The sequence below is a fragment of the Poecilia formosa genome, unplaced genomic scaffold (genome assembly GCF_000485575.1).
Source record: "Poecilia formosa unplaced genomic scaffold, Poecilia_formosa-5.1.2 Scaffold2288, whole genome shotgun sequence".
Classification (NCBI taxonomy): domain Eukaryota; kingdom Metazoa; phylum Chordata; class Actinopteri; order Cyprinodontiformes; family Poeciliidae; genus Poecilia; species Poecilia formosa.
Window position 1 is genome coordinate 1 of NW_006802227.1, and position 16,158 is coordinate 16,158.

The window sequence follows — 16,158 nt, forward strand, 5'->3', positions numbered from 1 at the left end:
TAAGCTTGACTACTGAGATTGGCAAATACGATTCTCTAACTTGAGGTTGAACTGACCGACTGATCTGGCTGTATGAAGACCTGGTTGCTTCAAACTGCTGAAAACTCAAACAGCACAAGCAACATCTGCACCAATCTGATCAGGCCGAGGCTTGAGGGGAATGACGAAAATCTGTACTCCAGGTTTGAAAATACCTCACTGCGCCGGGGATTAGCGGGGCTGCTTAAATGTATGCCAGGGCATGTATTGTAGACTACACAAACACACACAATGTTCTGTTTTTGCCCCAAAACAAATTTCTTTGTCAGGCTGATTCATGAAAACGGACTCTGGAGAAAAGCGAGGCTTTTGAACTGTGAACCAGAGCAAATTTGTCTTAGGATACTGGCAGCCCAGTCAGTGCGGGGATGGAAGTGGAAAAAAAGAGGGTACACACACACAAAGAGAAAGGAGCAAACAGAAAGGTGGAGAAATAAAGAAAGAGGGAACATAATGAGATAGCATGAGCGTGGGAAGGACTGAGGGAGTGAGGGGGACAGGGAGACAGATTTAAAGGAGAAAGATGAATAAAAGATCAAAGGATGAAGAGATCAACAGATATTTACTAAAGGGTAGAAAAAGAAACGACAAAGAAAGGGGAAAGAGGGAAAAAAAAAAAAAGGAAAAGTGCAAGAGGAGTCGCCAGGCTGTCGTCCCTCCCTGTGGTTTGAGAGGAGAAGTTCCCACTGTGGTTTGTTCCCTCACTCCCTCATCCTACTCCGCTTCATCCGGAATGCCAAACAACTTCCTGTAACCCTCTGTGATGCTCCTGCCAGGCAAAAACAACTTGCGCACGCACACAACCTCATAGGAGCTTGCTGGAGCAATTAGGCCTAAATAAGCAGGCATGTATAGAAGCGCACATACAGCACATTCAACACAGTTCGTGCAACCCGCAGGCAAAGTGCTGTTTTTTTTTGTTTGTTTTTTCTTAACAAACAGACATTGCTGAGGTTTGCGTGCACACATTCTTTAGATAATGCGTGGGAAGACTTAGGAGACAGCAAGAGACAGAGAGATGGAAGGAAAGAGGAGTGAAGAGCAGGGAACGATTAACGATGAGCTCCGACTGCTGCTGCGGCCGCGTGAGTTGTTGGACAGTGAGCTGCAGGGGTTCATTTGCTGTGGTCTGAAAAACGACCCAATTATCCACATGCATTACGTAACAGGTCAAACCAGAAACAGAACATATACTGCACTGCTTAAAAAAAGTTGATTTTTAGGAGGATTCCAACAATTAATAAGAATCTGCTTGACAGAGTCTTGGACTCTTTATTTATACATCTGCATAAGTTCTTTATTGATGCAATTTTGACCTGTTCTCTGGATCATTCAAACCAATTTCAAAATGTTATTAAATTAAAAGCACACCGAGGATCTCCGTCTTATTCTTTTAGGCTTCTGAATGCAAACTTATTGGATACAATTTAACACTAACAGATCTAAAATGCTAAGATGTTAAAAGTGGTTTGAAAATTTTGCAAAGTACAGCAGATAAATTGGTTCAGATCTATATGAAGCGACGATGACTCTATAAATATTGTTTGAGCAGCTGGCGTAGTAACTTTAGTCAGTAACAGGAGTGTTTGTGTGAATTGGAGCATGCTCAGTTTAAACATAATGAGTCACAGGTAGCCCATGAGGAGTTTACAACCACACAATGGAAGTGACTGTTTCCATGTGTTTGTGTTTTTTTTGTCTGGCTGTTGTGGATTATTAACTACCCTCTAAGTGATCAATTACTCTAAACATTCTTCATGACCCTGAGTGCTGGGTCCTATTAAAGCTGTGTGTGTTTACTCACCACAGAAGTCTGCAGAATTGGATGAACCTGTTTGTGTCAGCCTCTTTGGGGCAAGCCAACCCAATCAAGTAGGAAATTCAATCTTTATCACATGAACAACCACCCAGCCGCGTACGAGCAGGCGCCTTCGCACCGTGTGTCCTATAAGGAGACTCTCTCACCTTGAAGGGGTGATGGGAGTCAGGTCCTTCCCCATGGTCTGGATGACACGCCGTCCCCACACCCACAGGCCGGTACAGATGCCCACACCGCCGTAAAACAGCAGCCAGATCGGAGTGGCAGCGTCCTGCATGACTCCGCCCTGTTCATAAATCATCCACAGCGCCACCAGGGGCCCGATGGCATTACTGCAAAATATGAGAAAATAATGCCTTCAGCTTATCTGGTGTCTCTGATTGAAAGAGCCAACCTGAGTTAAAGTGATCACCAAAAATTGCGCACAATTAAGAGAAGCACTACTTCAACATAAGTTTACTTGTTTTTAAAAGTAAAAAGTAGCTGTGCAAGAAACTATTCAACAGCAAAAAAGCATTAGATAAAACGGCTATTCAAGTACTGAGTAACTGTTGTAAATATAAAAATGACATCAGACAGATCAAATTATAAAGTTATGTGGAAATGTTTATAAACATCAAAATGAAAATTCATATAAATGACAATTACAAAATGAAAACATGCAAAATAACCATTTTTCTAAATCAATTTCTTTCAATATGAAACTTATAAAACATGCAGGAGTGTGTCCATATCTGGTGAGTTTTTGGTGAAAACATGTTTGTTCTTCATTCGATTTAAAATTGGTTTTTGAACACTTTGAAACGATTCAGGATTCCCAGGGCTAGAAATTGTGATTCTCTATAGAATAAATTTTTCCTCCGTGGAAGTAAAAGTACTCCTAAAAGATTAATTTTTTTCCCCCCCAAAAAAGTTTTTCAAGTAAATGTACTATCCAACTCTTCTCACCTGACATCATTGCCTCCATGGGCGAAAGAGCCAAAGCAGGCGGTGAGGATCTGCAGGAAGTGGAAAAGCAGAAACACCTCGGACTTGTCCTTCTCCTCATGCTCTTCCTCTACCAAGTCATCAAGAGGCACCGGCGCTGGAGCTCCTTCTTCCTCCACACCCTCCAGCTCCGTGGCCAGCTTCAGCTCCACTCCCCCTTCCTCTGCTTCGATCTCAGCCTCGGCCACAGCATTGCAGTACGATGAGTAGCTGTCGTAACGCATCCGCTTTTTGGAGTAGGACACGCTGTTGCTCCTGGCGCCGCCCTCTCCCACCAGCTTCTCGCTGTCGTCGCGGGACTCAGAGCGCCTGACAGGCTGGACGGGCATGCCGCATATCGCAGCCGTGTAGCAGGTGTAGCTGTTGTTGCGGCGCAGCAGACGGTAATTGTTGTCAGGCTGTGACGCGCCGGACCGGTCGCCATCGTCCATGCGGCCCAGGTGGATTTTGTGGAGCAAGTCTTTGTAGAGGCCGGAGTCCTTGTGAACCGTGTGGTAAACCTGGCCGTCGCTACGCATGTGGCCGTCGAAGGTGAAGCTGCCGTTAGCGATGGGCGACTTGAGGCAGCCGTTGGTCATGGAGTGGGTTCGACCTTAAAGGTGGAAACAAGGAGGGCATTAGGAAGAACATGCAAAGCCCTTTCAGCAGTCAGTTTTATTTTAGTTTTCCCTATTCAGTTTGAAATCTGAATGGTTTGAGACACATACTATAAATTTGGATTCAGGCCAAGGGCATTGACTGGACCAACCACTCTTACATAAATATGCTTTCATCTAAATATGTCGATCATCTCCCTGGCTGCACATTCAAGTTCTATTCCACTTCAAATCACTGAAACAGTTCATTTAAATCAAGAATAAAAAACCCTCAGAGTTGCCCTTGATTTATAATAACTGGCACATTGGTCAACATATTTGACGTACATTTGCTTGATGATTCTGATGATGACATTTGACAAAACGTAATGTTTATTGCCGTTTCATAATTGGTTACTTTATCATGTTTTGGTAGCACTTTATTTGAAGGGGTGTGCATAAGACTGACATAACACCGTCATAAACATGACATAACACCTGTCATGAACATAAAGAAGTCTTTATGAATGTTAGACTGTTGTCATGAAGTGTCATTCGGTAAATAATGACACTTTTAATGCAAAGTTGCTCTAAAAGTTGCACTAAAAAAGTCCATTAAAAATGCCAACTTTGCATTAAATCATAATTTACAAAATCATGCAAAGTTGGCATTTTTAATGGAATTTCAATGCAACTTTTAGAGCAACTTTGCATTAAAAGTGTCATTATTTACCGAATGACACTTCATGACAACAGTCTAACATTCATAAAGACTTCTTTATGTTCATGACAGGTGTTATGTCATGTTTATGACAGTGTGATGTCAGTCTTATGCACACCCCTTCAAATAAAGTGTTACCCATGTTTTTATGGTGTAAAGCACTTTGAACTGCCTTGATGGTGGAACATGCTGTACAAATAAACTTCATTTAACTTCTCCAGCGAACAGTCTTCCACATGAACTGTGGACTTCTTCACTATTTCTTGGCTTGATCCTCTCCTTGCTGACCTGTGGACAGCAATATCTTGGTAGGTTTGCAGCAGGAAGATATGGATTTTGTTTTAGAGCCAAACCAGTCTAATCTGCCGCTGGTTGTTCACACATGTTCTCTAACAAACCTCTGGGGCCTTTGCAGAACAGCTGGATTTATACTAAGGTTAAATTACACACGTTTGGACTCTTTTTACAATGTAGGCAACTTATGAAGGCAACAGGCTGCATTTTATTTTATTTATTTAGGGGTATTCAAGTAAGAGAGGATAAATACATATTCATGCAACACAATCAGTCACTACAGTAAGAATAAACATAGTTATTCTTATGTGTTTCTTTGTCTGCCACATAATATCCCCCATAAAACACACAGAAGGCCAGGCATCTCAGAAAGCGTTTTCTACAGGAACACCTTCTTACCGTACACCCTGCCGTTGGGCAGGACGGTGCCTCCATTGGCCATGTTGGAGAGCTCTCCGCTGGAGTCCCGGGTGCTCCTGTCACTGCTGCCCCCTGTGAGCGGCACCACGGCCTCGTCTGTGCCTTTTGCCCCAGGCAGCTCCTTGAAGACGGGGCTCTCTTCTTCTTCTTCAGGGATTTTGTCCAGACTCTCATCAGATATCCTGGACAGAGCCTGCTCCTTCTTTAGGCGACCTGAGGAAAATCCAGAGATAATTAGAAGTCACGCAGACAAATTATTTGCAAATAATGCAATGTTTACAATGAAGAAATGAGGTGCAACAGGTGATTGTTCACATCCCTGTTTGAGTTACCACATAGGGTCGGAAACAAAGGTTTTAGTGTATGTAATTAAGAATGAGACGACTAAGAAACTAAAGACCGGAGACAACTGGATAATTAGCAGCTTACATATTTAAACAGGTGGATTTATGAGACAAGGCCAACACAGTACCTAGAAAACCTTCAATTGGTTGTGAAATTGTACCAAAAACTGGTCATGAATCAGCCTTGTTCTTTCAAGCCCATTAGGACTTTGAAATGCTCCTCCTGTAATAACCGAAGCCTTACAGCTCAACTTTTATTTGAAAGAATGCCTGTGATTTTTATTCTGAGAGTTTAAGGTAAAACCTTTTGTTTAACTTGAAAATGTTGAATTCTATAAATCATCTAACTTAATTTTACTTTCATTTTAATTAGAGACCTAAGGAGCAGCCACAACAGAATTAAATAGAATAGAAATAGAATTTATTGTCCCTGCGTAGGGTAACCCAAATTAAATCCAAGATCCAGACACCAATAAATTGCTGAATTGCTGAGTTGCTAGTTACTACGGTGATTTCCACTTTTCCCAGGTAAACATGAGAGGGGAAAGCCACAGCTCTCGCTTTTCTTTCGAGGCAAACGGAAAAAGACAAGGATCTGTACTAAAACTCAAAGAAATTCTTGACACACAAGTGGCCAGAATGCCTTTTGTTAATGATTTTTGAAGGAGATATAAGGGGGTTTAATGCACTGTTGACCTGCTGTTTGGACAGAGGTTTGGGAGGAGTGTTACAGTGGAAGTGTATGGTAAGTTGTATGTGATTTTCTCTGATCTGTAGGGATTGTACAGGAAGCCCTGTGTAGTACAATGATTGTATGAATTTTAATTGAAAACAGACACAAAAGTTCCTACATTTTGATGGATAGATTGTATGTGTAGTTGAGAAAAGAAGTGTCAACCAATACATTTCTGAATATTTCACAGGGTCAAATGTAATACTGGAAAGCTGCAAGTAACTGGATTTGGACTTTAGGCAATGTTTTTCTGTGTTAGAGAAATTTACATACTGTTGACAACGGTGTAGGCGAGGAATAGTGTAACTACGAGTTTTTTCTCCAACCTCACCATCATTTAATAAGCTCCCAAAAACCAGAGAGCTTTGTTTTCTTTTGGTTCTGCTTTTTGAAGTGGCACAGTAGAACATTTTGTAATTGTTAAGAGAGAAAACACATTAATATTTATAACTTGTTACAAAGAAAAATGAACTGTAACAACAGTACAACTATGCTTTTGCATTGGCACCCTTCATGACTGAGAAAAATCCTGCTGCTGATCCAAACTAATCCCAGTGCTGGTACTCCTGATGACGTGCTCCTGTACTGCAAGTACACAAACACTTTTTAAATCGTTTCATTTTATAGAAATAACCAGCTTAAGACTACACTACGGTGCATAATCCTGAAAGGCATTTAGAGGTCATGATACTCTAGCCAACAGGTCAACTCAGACTTAAAACTGTGCGGAGTTAAAGGACGGAGAGAACTAAATTTAATTTGAACAATAATGTTTTATGAGTAAAGTTGAGTCTTTAAGTTCCATTCTTTCAACAAAGGAAGTTAGTGATTGTATGAAAAGGGCCTGGCGTGTTAATCTAACCAGGTAGTTCTTATGGATTCAACACCAAACCAACCTAAACAGACAGGCTTCCCTCCTCTATTCCAGACAGTCTTTCCACCGTTTTGGTTTTCTGTGTCATGAGTTTTATAATCGTCTTCCATGCTGTGGGCTGCTTCTCCCATTACGAAAAACAATTGCTGGCTTTGATCTAAAAAGCTTTCTACACTGCAGGCATTGATCCTAACCATTTTCATCTGGCATAGTAGCTACATACAAAGAATACCTACTCCTGAGGGGAAATAAAACGCAACATAATAAGAGCACAGAGTACTTTGGTGGTTTTAATGACTCTAACCAACAAACAACAAAACCCACAGCAGCTCAACTCTGTTATTTAGCATCAGGACTTCACTTGAATAGACTGAGACCTCTCAGGATGTTGATCCCATGCTGAAAAATGGCTGGAACCACGCACACAAAAACATGCAGAAACTCACTTGCTATTTTTCTTCTCATCCAAGGGCAGACGAATATCCAGACCACAGCTGCACAGACCAGCGACCCGGCTAATGTGATGAGGAAGATGGCCCAAACTGGTAGCATCTCTAATCCAAGCACTGCACATCACAAAGCAGCACGGAGAAAATATTTCGCTATCTTGCAAGTACAGTCACCACCAATTTTTCTGTTCTTTGTCATGACACATAAAACATTATATCAGCTAAGAATAACTACTTTCCAGTACTTACATGGGGCTCCAGTGTACATGATAGAAAAAGTGTTAATCCCGATGGTGGTGGCATAGAAGACGGGCAGCGCACGCAGACCGTTTGGGACAGAATCATCCTTAAAACAAAGCAGAGATGAAGTTTTAAATTATTATTCCAGAATTGTAGCTTTACTTCAGTTATGTTTTTAAAATCATTAAGCATCCTTCCATCTAAAACAGTGAGTGAATGCCCTGGACTTGGGATTTCAATTCAACAACAAGGAAAAACCCAAATGTGATAAAGTGGAAGCAAAACTATTTAGACAGAAATTTAAGCAGCGACACTAGTTCACTTCATAAACTGTCATGAGATTCATACTTATACACGTTTGCAGTGGTGACCTTAAAATGATTTGCAACCGTTTTTATCCTCCCGGTGTGCCTGCTATCGCCCTGTTACATAACATCAGATTTGCATGTGTTGCCAAATCAAAATGGGTTTTTATCAGTGCTGAAGTTCTCTGGACAAGTTATGTCTACACGTGAGCCAGAGTTTGACTTGTAATGTTTAAACTCACGCCACCTGAGGAGACAGTCATACCTTTATGTAACCGTGCCAAAATCACTTCGAGCAATCCAAAAAAGTCCACCACCTAGACTTTATGATAGTCTAGGCTTAGTTAGTATGAGAATGAAACCATTTGTGAAACAAAAATCCACCTTATTGAGGATGAAGTGCCTGATGAGCATGAAGAGGAGTCCAGACATGAGTCCAGAGAGCAAAGGTGAGATGAACCAAGAAGCCACTGGAGGAGAAAGAAAAGCTTATTAGGAATTAACAAGACACACAGAAAATCTCAGTCCAAATGTTTTTGCTCCATTTTTTCTACTTTAATGAATTTCTGTATAACAGCAACATAATGCACAGATTTTTCTCCCGACATCCTTACCGATTTTGACCAGCTGCATCCACTGCACGCCCTTTGTGCCGATGGCCACCATGGAGAAGCCGATGGTCGCTCCAACGATGCAGTGAGTCCCGGAGATGGGCAGTTTGAGGAAGGAGGCGATGAGCTGCCAGACAGCTGACCCTGTGACCCAAACAGAAACATCTATATGAAGCTAATGGTGGCAGCATGCAGGAGTTGATAAAATTCTTATTTGCTCTTTTTGTAGAATTGTTTTAATCATGTCTTTTTGGTTGAGGTATAGCTTTTTTAGACAAATAGTCTTTCCAGTTTTGAATGCTGTATAGCAGGAAGGATTTTTGTTCTTTACTTTTTCTGACAGCTGCGCTTCGTAACCGTGGCAACGATGTATTTTCTTTACAACCAGGGGCATCTGATTAGATGCTTAGCATCCCTAAAGCTCAAATAATACCTGAACTATGACCTCCAAATCTCAGTGGAGTTGAAACCATTGCTTTATGAATGCAGAGTGCAACCAGAGAGGAGAGAGAGGAGGAGAAAGTTGAGTCATCTCTTCCATCGATCACAACAGGCAAAAAACATATGGCCCTTCAAATTCGTTGATAGACAGGCTGCTACCAGAGATGTCCACAGTATCACCATATGCTAACATGAACAAAATAAAATTCACCTGAAATTATTTTAATTATTATTATTGATAAAAAATAGAATAAAATAGAACCTTACACATTCCCTGTCAAATATTACAGAGGATAAAGACGTAAACATTGTACAGTGCTGCCTCTGTGACCTCCAGGCAAGCATCAAAACCAGTTAAACAAGGTGGACGTTTCCTTGTATCGTCTCATCAATTTAAGTTTAAGGTTTTTCTAAATGTGTCTAAACAGTGCAGGAGAAAGCATTTTCCTAAAAATGATCATTGTTTCCCAAAATGAGCAACAGACCTGGTCTGTTTTCTGTGCTTAGTTTTTTGAAGTAATGTGGGAATCCCCTGCATATCACAGTCTTTATTTTTAAAATCTCAATTTTATAAATTTAATATCATATTTTAATAGGCATGTATGTTTTTTTAAAGTTATTTGAAAGCAGATTTACATTATTGATGTTGATTTCTTTGAATCTCCTTATGACAAAGTGCTAAAAGCTGATTTTGCTTCATCTTACGTCAGAGAGGTTCATATAATATTTTGAGATAAATATGTGTGATTTTGCAAGATTAATATTTGAAGAAGCTTATGCAAAGTATATTTTAAGACTGTTCTGGTCCAAAAAGTGCATTTACAGTAAAACCTTTCCTGTTTGAGGTTAGTTAGGATCATCACAATTTTATTTTATTATTTGCTAAATGCTAAAATAATCAGAAGCAGAATGTTTAGCAGATTTTTTTCCCCTTATTCACATTCAGAAGTTTGCAAACATTTCCTGAATATTGGGTTCTTTTTTATGAACACATCAGTCAATCCTGCATCAAAACACCCACATATCCTAAAAGCCTGCAAGAATTTCATGTCTGGTTTGATGCAACACTATCTAAATACATTTCAAATAAACTAAAGCAATAAAAAAATCAAATAAAAAGATGTACTTACCGACCATGGCGCTGACCTCCCCCGCCATTAGGATGGGCACTGTGTCGTTATAGAGGTTGACGTCTATGATGCCCTTTCGAATGGTCTCTCCCACTTTGGCCCCAAGCAGCATCGAGCCCAGCGTCTCAAAGATGGACGCCAGGATGCAGGCCTGCTTCAGAGTGACCACACCGGACCCCACTGCCGTGCCGAATGAGTTAGCCACATCGTTGGCTCCGACGGAGAAGGCCAAAATGAAGGCAATGATGAAGCCAATAATCACCATCCACAGATACGATTCCAAATCCATCTTGATATGATTTTAGCCGAGCACAAATCCAAGCAGAAGAAAAAAAAATGCAGGTAAATTATTCTAAAAGGAAAAAGGTGCGTTTCGTCTTCAGCGGAGGACTTGGTAAGTCCACTCCTTTTCTTCGTCCCCTGGTTTGGAAAGAGTTCAAGGGGAGAAGCACAGCTGCTAACTAAGCGTTTGGAGCTCAGTCCAAATATTGGAGACTAGTGATGCTGGGAGCAGGAAGCATTCCATAGCTTAGTGTGAGGTAGCCTGTGTGCTTGCTCTTTCACCTGCCAGAGACAAGAGAGGAGACATAGAAACAGATTAGCGTCATAAGCTGTGATTACTCAGCTACTGTCTGACAACACCTCCATGTGACTTCCTCGGTAAAACTAAAATAGAGGAGTGGGGGCACAGAGAGCAAGAAGGAAGCAAGAGTAGACAGAAGCCAAACCCAGGGAAAATAGGCTTCAATAAAACAGGGAGAGCTCTCCAGCAGGGAAACATCTTGATTGGTGTAATAGGAAATTATACGGCACACTCCAGATAAATCAGTCCAGACTGTTCAGGGTTGTGGCTGTCAGCACTGACAATGAAAAGACCTTAGTGTCCACAGACAGAGAGAAAAGCAACACTCCCAACAACAGACGCACAGTTCATAAGTAATCTGACAACAAAATTACACACTTTGGATAATGGATGAGTAGATGGGTGGGTGGACGAACGGACAGATCAACAGGCGATGAACAAACCAAAAGGTGGATGGGTTGGTGTGTCCATTTGACTGGCTGTCCAATAGACAAACTGACGAATGGAGATAAAATAAGGGACAAATGGATAATAGGTGGATGCATGATGGAAAGCCAATGGAAAAGACAAATGGTTAGAGGTGGATGGGCCGATGGATAGACCAACCATAGATGGACAAACAGACGTAGAGTTAGATGGGCAATAGTTGGGTGATGGATGGATGATAGGTGATCTCTAAGACTTGAAAAAGAAAATAAGATAAATTTATTAATTATTGATTTATATCATATGGATGCCCCAATAAACTTTATAAACACAGGAGAATAAATGTAGCAAATAGATTCAAGTATGAAATCTAAATGTCTACAAGCAGTTTGATCAAACGGATCTCTTTGAAACAGCAGCAGAAACGTTAGCACTTCGACTGTCACACTCGCTGACAGACGAGGATGTTTGTGCCTCAGACTCTCCTCCCATCGTTCTCTCCTTCACCCTCAGCACTGCTGCAGCAGAGCTCGCAGAACGACAAAGTTATACAACAGTTTTAGAAAGCAGCTTCGGAGCACAAGTTCAAACAGAATCGAAGGCTTTGCTGCAGTTAAAAAGTGAGCAAAAAAAATGCTGCATTAATTTAAGACTGCAATGCAGCAGGAGCAACAGGGATGATTTTATGTTCTCACAAAAGAAATGGCTTTTTTATGGGTCAAAATATGTGGCAGAGGGAATATCAACAAATAACCCTACTCTCTAGGTGGAAAGAACGCCTCCCTAATATGCTGAGGTCTGACTTAAAAAGCTAACGTAAACAGCGTTGTATATTTATACATATACTATGCTTAGATAAGATTTGGACAGTCTAATTATCAAAATTTCCTCCAAGTCAGCTTCTATGATGATGAAAATTTGTAATCCGTGTCTTTTATTGGAGATGATAAGAAAATAAAAGTTTTTTCAGGGTTTCTCTTTTGGCACCAAGTTAACCAAGTTTCAGCAATGTTCTAGATGAGTTTATCTCCCAACTGATCACAATAGATCTGCTGGAAACAACTTGTAAAGATGTTCCCATGTGGGCTGTTTACATCAAAACAAAATCAACATGCTTTAAGCACACATGGCCAACCAACACCGGAGCTTCTTGTCCCCGAGAACCCACCGTCACAAATCACTTCTCCGCAACCTAGTTAGAGTCACTGCAAAGGAGTTAATGACATCACATGTCCCTCTAAGGTTTAAATCTGTTGTTAACACGAGACATCAAATGTAGCCAGCTTGAAGGCTGAATTAGTACATTCTCTCGGCATGGAGTGACTGTGTGCTCCTTGTCGCATGGGGGCAGGCCCCTCATTTCTAAATAACCCCCAGCCAATCATGGCTCCCTCCTCCCGACAGAGTTCTCCATCTGGAACAGTTGAGGTCATTCACAGCTCTCCTTTATCCTTTGTTGAACCACAACAGACACAGAATGTGTCTCTAAATCACATCTGCAGCGGAGCTCCCCACAAAATTAGGATCATGATACAGGCGAGGCTCAAGTGTCTGCACATTTATTGTAAAGATCAAGTCATGTTAGATATAAGAGAGGTAAAAAGAAGTGTAAAGATAACCTATTGTTGTTCTTAAACTGGTATAAGCCTCAAGTAAAATCTCTACACAGGATTTTTCAAGAAAAGTTTCTAAGCTGCACAATCTATTTGAAATTCATCAACATCACAGTATCAATGTCAAAAGTAAACTTCAGTCATTTGAGTGTTTACTTCTGCTCATTTTGATTGATTATAGCTTAAAGGTCAACAATAACACCACCACATTCAGTTTTTAAGAAAATCGTATTACAAAGGATTTTTAATGCTTAAATTTAATATATTATTCTACACAATCATAAGAACAACTGCTGACTTTAGAGCCGTCCAGGAGATAGTCATTGATGGCCTCCAAAAGGATGGCAAGTCACAAAGGTTATCGCTAAAGAAGTTGAGTGGAAGGACAAAATGTAGTAAAAAAGGGTAATGAAACAACAGGGTTAACAGGCACAGGCTATTCAAGAGCTTAATGTATACAATGTGGACTGCAACTGGAGAGAGAGCTTCAAGAGACAGATGTACCCAGAATCTGGGTTAAGAAAAAAATGACTGTTTTCTTTTCAAATTTTCCATTTCATTTAAGAAATCAAGCTCCCAAAACCTGGAAGAAGAGTGGAAACTATGTAACTTAAGGTCCAGTCTGTACGTTTCAGATTCAGCAAAATTCTCCCAGCTAGGATTTCATAACATCTAGAGCTGTCAATTTGCTTCATTCTTTCAGTGTTCTCTGTCAAATTAAAGCATTGAAACAAAATGACTCCCCTTAGCAAACTAAAGACATTCAAAAGGTGTTGCCTACGAAATTCATTTCGTAGTTTTGTTGTTCAGTTTTTAAACATGTTTGGACTTCTTTAACACGTCTGTTTGTCGGTTGATAAACAATTTGTTTTGGAGTGAATTTTAAAGGTTTGGAAGGACTGATGATATGGTGTGTAAATGTTTAATCCAGTGAGCAGAGCTGGCCAATGAGAACCAGACCGCAGAGGACATCCACACACTCCAGATTCAAACTGAGGGAGCAGACAGAGCTCCCGCCAACTGCATGTCAAAAATACGCTGGAAGAAATGAGAAAGAGGAAGTGGCCCACTTATAACCCCATTTATTTTAACAGTATAACTCAACATGACAGCTGCACCCGACACCTTCTGGACACCATGAAGACCGGTCTGTACTCTAGCACTCCCAATCTGTAAACATAAAAAGTACTTGTCAGTGAAATTTTTAACCCCCCATGATCGCTACGATCCAATTGATTTTTTTTCCAGTCAATATTTATTTTGCTGTAATAGGGACCACAACCACCTCCGAATAGCAAAAATCTGCAAATACTTGAGATAGATTCTAAAAGTGCTTATAACTACCTATTTTAATAGTTAAGACACCAAATGTTCCTTTATATATTAATACGCACAGTGGAAGCTGTCTTGGGTGCAACACAGAATAAAACATCCATGGTCTTTCTTATTTCCGCTATTGGAGGCACAGCCAATCAGCACCAAGGAAAATTAATGGCACTCCTGCATTGGCTACTTTGAGGATGCCAGCCAATTGCATGCCAAGTAACAGTGTAGCTAAGGTATTTTAGCTCCCCTCGCTGCTTTTTCTTTAGATTTTATCTAGGCTCTATAAAAAAAATAAAAATAAAAAAACTGGGAAAAGGCAACATTTCCAAGAAAAAAAAATATCACTAATAATAATTAGAAGATAAAATGTGATGAATAGTGTATCTACCCAACTAATTTCTAAAAAGAAGGGAGCAGATACTTTTCAGAAATAAAAGACATGAAGAAAATGCTATCAAACATTAAAGTGCAGCTATGAAAAAAATGGAAATAATTGTTGGATCGTTGTCTGATTCTCTTTTTAACCATAACATTCATCATAATGAACAGGTCTAACTCCAGTTGAATAACCATCTGGGATTGATAAAGTTTTCTGAATCTGAGTGTTAAAGTGAACTATCCCTAAACAAAATAGTCTGATTGTGAAGCACAGCTTGAAGAACATAATAGCTATTCAGATTCTGCAATAGCACTAATGAGATCAGACATTTAGTAATCCAATAAATTGATGTATTAAAATCTCTGTTAAGTCAGAGGAGACCGCAAGCCAACATCTACAGCTGAGCTAATGAAATGGGCTAAAGAAAACAGGACAATCTGGCAAGATGCCCCTTCAGTCCTCATCACCGCCATTGTGAAACAATTTGGTAAAACAAGTACAGAATAAGCCAGAATGGGGTTATTTTTAAAAATCTGTTTTGTGATACAATCTGCAAAAAAGAAAATCAAAAAATGTAGATTCATTATCACTGATGGCAACAATTTTCTGCAGTTCGAGTAAGAGTGCTATAAATGAGTCTTTTTTTTTCCTTGCTAGTGACGAAAAAATAACCTAAATAGGAAGGTGATATTCTGAATACAAATTGGAATTGGAAACAGGTGCTATTTGGTTCATAATAGAAAATGTTACACCTCTTCAATCAGATGAGCATCCTGGAGGTCACACTGAACACTGGCTTCTTCCACAGCCATAATGGGCTAAAATCAGCAATATCTAGCTGAACGTGGAACCAAGTTATCAGCTCATGCATTTAATTAAAACATTTCTTTAATTAGAAACTTTGCCAAATACCTTAAAATTTCTCGCCAAATTTACACAAGACATCTTTCCAACAGGGATTACTTAACTGGATCAGTTAATCCAAATATAATTTAGGGATTACGGAATTGGGTGCAATCAAATTCAGTGTCCTTGGACTGTTGACAAATGAACAGTATTCATTTAGATACTTTTAAATAAACAGATACTTTATTGGTCATTTTAACTGTATTTTCTCTGTGTTTAGTTATTTTTGACCCAATTTTGTGGCAATACTAGACAACACTGTTTTTAGAAACTTGCCAGTAACTCATTGTGGTCCATGCTTAGGGTTTACTTTGCTGCAATGTCAATCTGTCCTCTAATAACACCCACCACAAATTGTTTCGCCACAATTAGCACATCAGAGACTTAGGAATATTTAGATTTAAAAGCTCCTCTAATAAAAAACCTGAGTGACGCATTGTATGAACTGCCCTGCTCGTCAACTTATTTCTGGCAGACCCAGTTTCTTTCTGGGAGCGTCAGGTGGCAAGCAGTTCACATAATGAGAGCTGTGACGCAGGCACAGCCACAACACGGGCAAACAGGACTAAATTGGGGGCTGCATGTCTGCTGTTGAAAATTGAGAACGAAGCAGAGGTCAAAGACGGATGTTTAGGAGCATCGCTGGCTTCAGACATGCCTCAGAGCCAGTGGGAGTCACAGCCAAGCCTCACAGGGGAAATGTGTCAGAATATTCAGACAACAGTGAAGTCAAGTTGTTATTTTTAATTCAAGACATTGTCTTTGTCAGTAACAAAAATCTACCGATCTTTTTGCTGTTGCATCTTTCTCCTTCAGTTCTTTTACACCGACAGTCTCGGTGTCTGTCACTACTTGCTCGTCTAAAAGTGAATGGTAAAAGTCAACAGCGTGATGTAATCTGCTGGGTTTTAAAACTAATTTGAATAATAAACTGAACTTAATG

At 40.1% G+C, this 16,158-nt stretch overlaps 1 protein-coding gene and 1 long non-coding RNA gene across 2 annotated transcripts; one reads left to right on the forward strand and one right to left on the reverse strand.

Annotated features, from left to right (window-relative positions):
• The first annotated feature begins 6 nt into the window (after window positions 1–6).
• On the forward strand, window positions 7–1,912 carry LOC107835393 (uncharacterized). The gene is made up of 2 exons (XR_001661212.1): window positions 7–413; window positions 540–1,912. It is a non-coding gene; the product is annotated as an uncharacterized LOC107835393 (long non-coding RNA).
• LOC103133128 (sodium-dependent phosphate transporter 2-like) lies at window positions 1,729–10,575 on the reverse strand. Its single transcript, XM_007544900.2, has 8 exons — window positions 9,983–10,575; window positions 8,415–8,555; window positions 8,185–8,270; window positions 7,505–7,601; window positions 7,253–7,372; window positions 4,835–5,068; window positions 2,807–3,437; window positions 1,729–2,190 (listed from the first exon to the last, which is right to left on the reverse strand). Exons 1-8 carry the CDS (start codon window positions 10,269–10,271, stop codon window positions 2,001–2,003), a joined length of 1,788 nt encoding a protein of 595 aa, XP_007544962.1. The 5' UTR covers window positions 10,272–10,575; the 3' UTR covers window positions 1,729–2,000.
• Window positions 10,576–16,158: the final 5,583 nt, after the last annotated feature.

Excerpts from the sequence above, each read along its gene's own strand:
- LOC103133128 (XM_007544900.2), bottom strand. The coding sequence starts at position 10,271 with ATGGATTTGGAATCGTATCTGTGGATGGTGATTATTGGCTTCATCATT. Across the intron at positions 8,556-9,982 it reads GGAGGTCAGCGCCATGGTCG|GGTCAGCTGTCTGGCAGCTC; the intron begins GTAAGTACATCT and ends TTTGGGTCACAG. Across the intron at positions 8,271-8,414 it reads GATGCAGCTGGTCAAAATCG|TGGCTTCTTGGTTCATCTCA; the intron begins GTAAGGATGTCG and ends TTTCTCCTCCAG.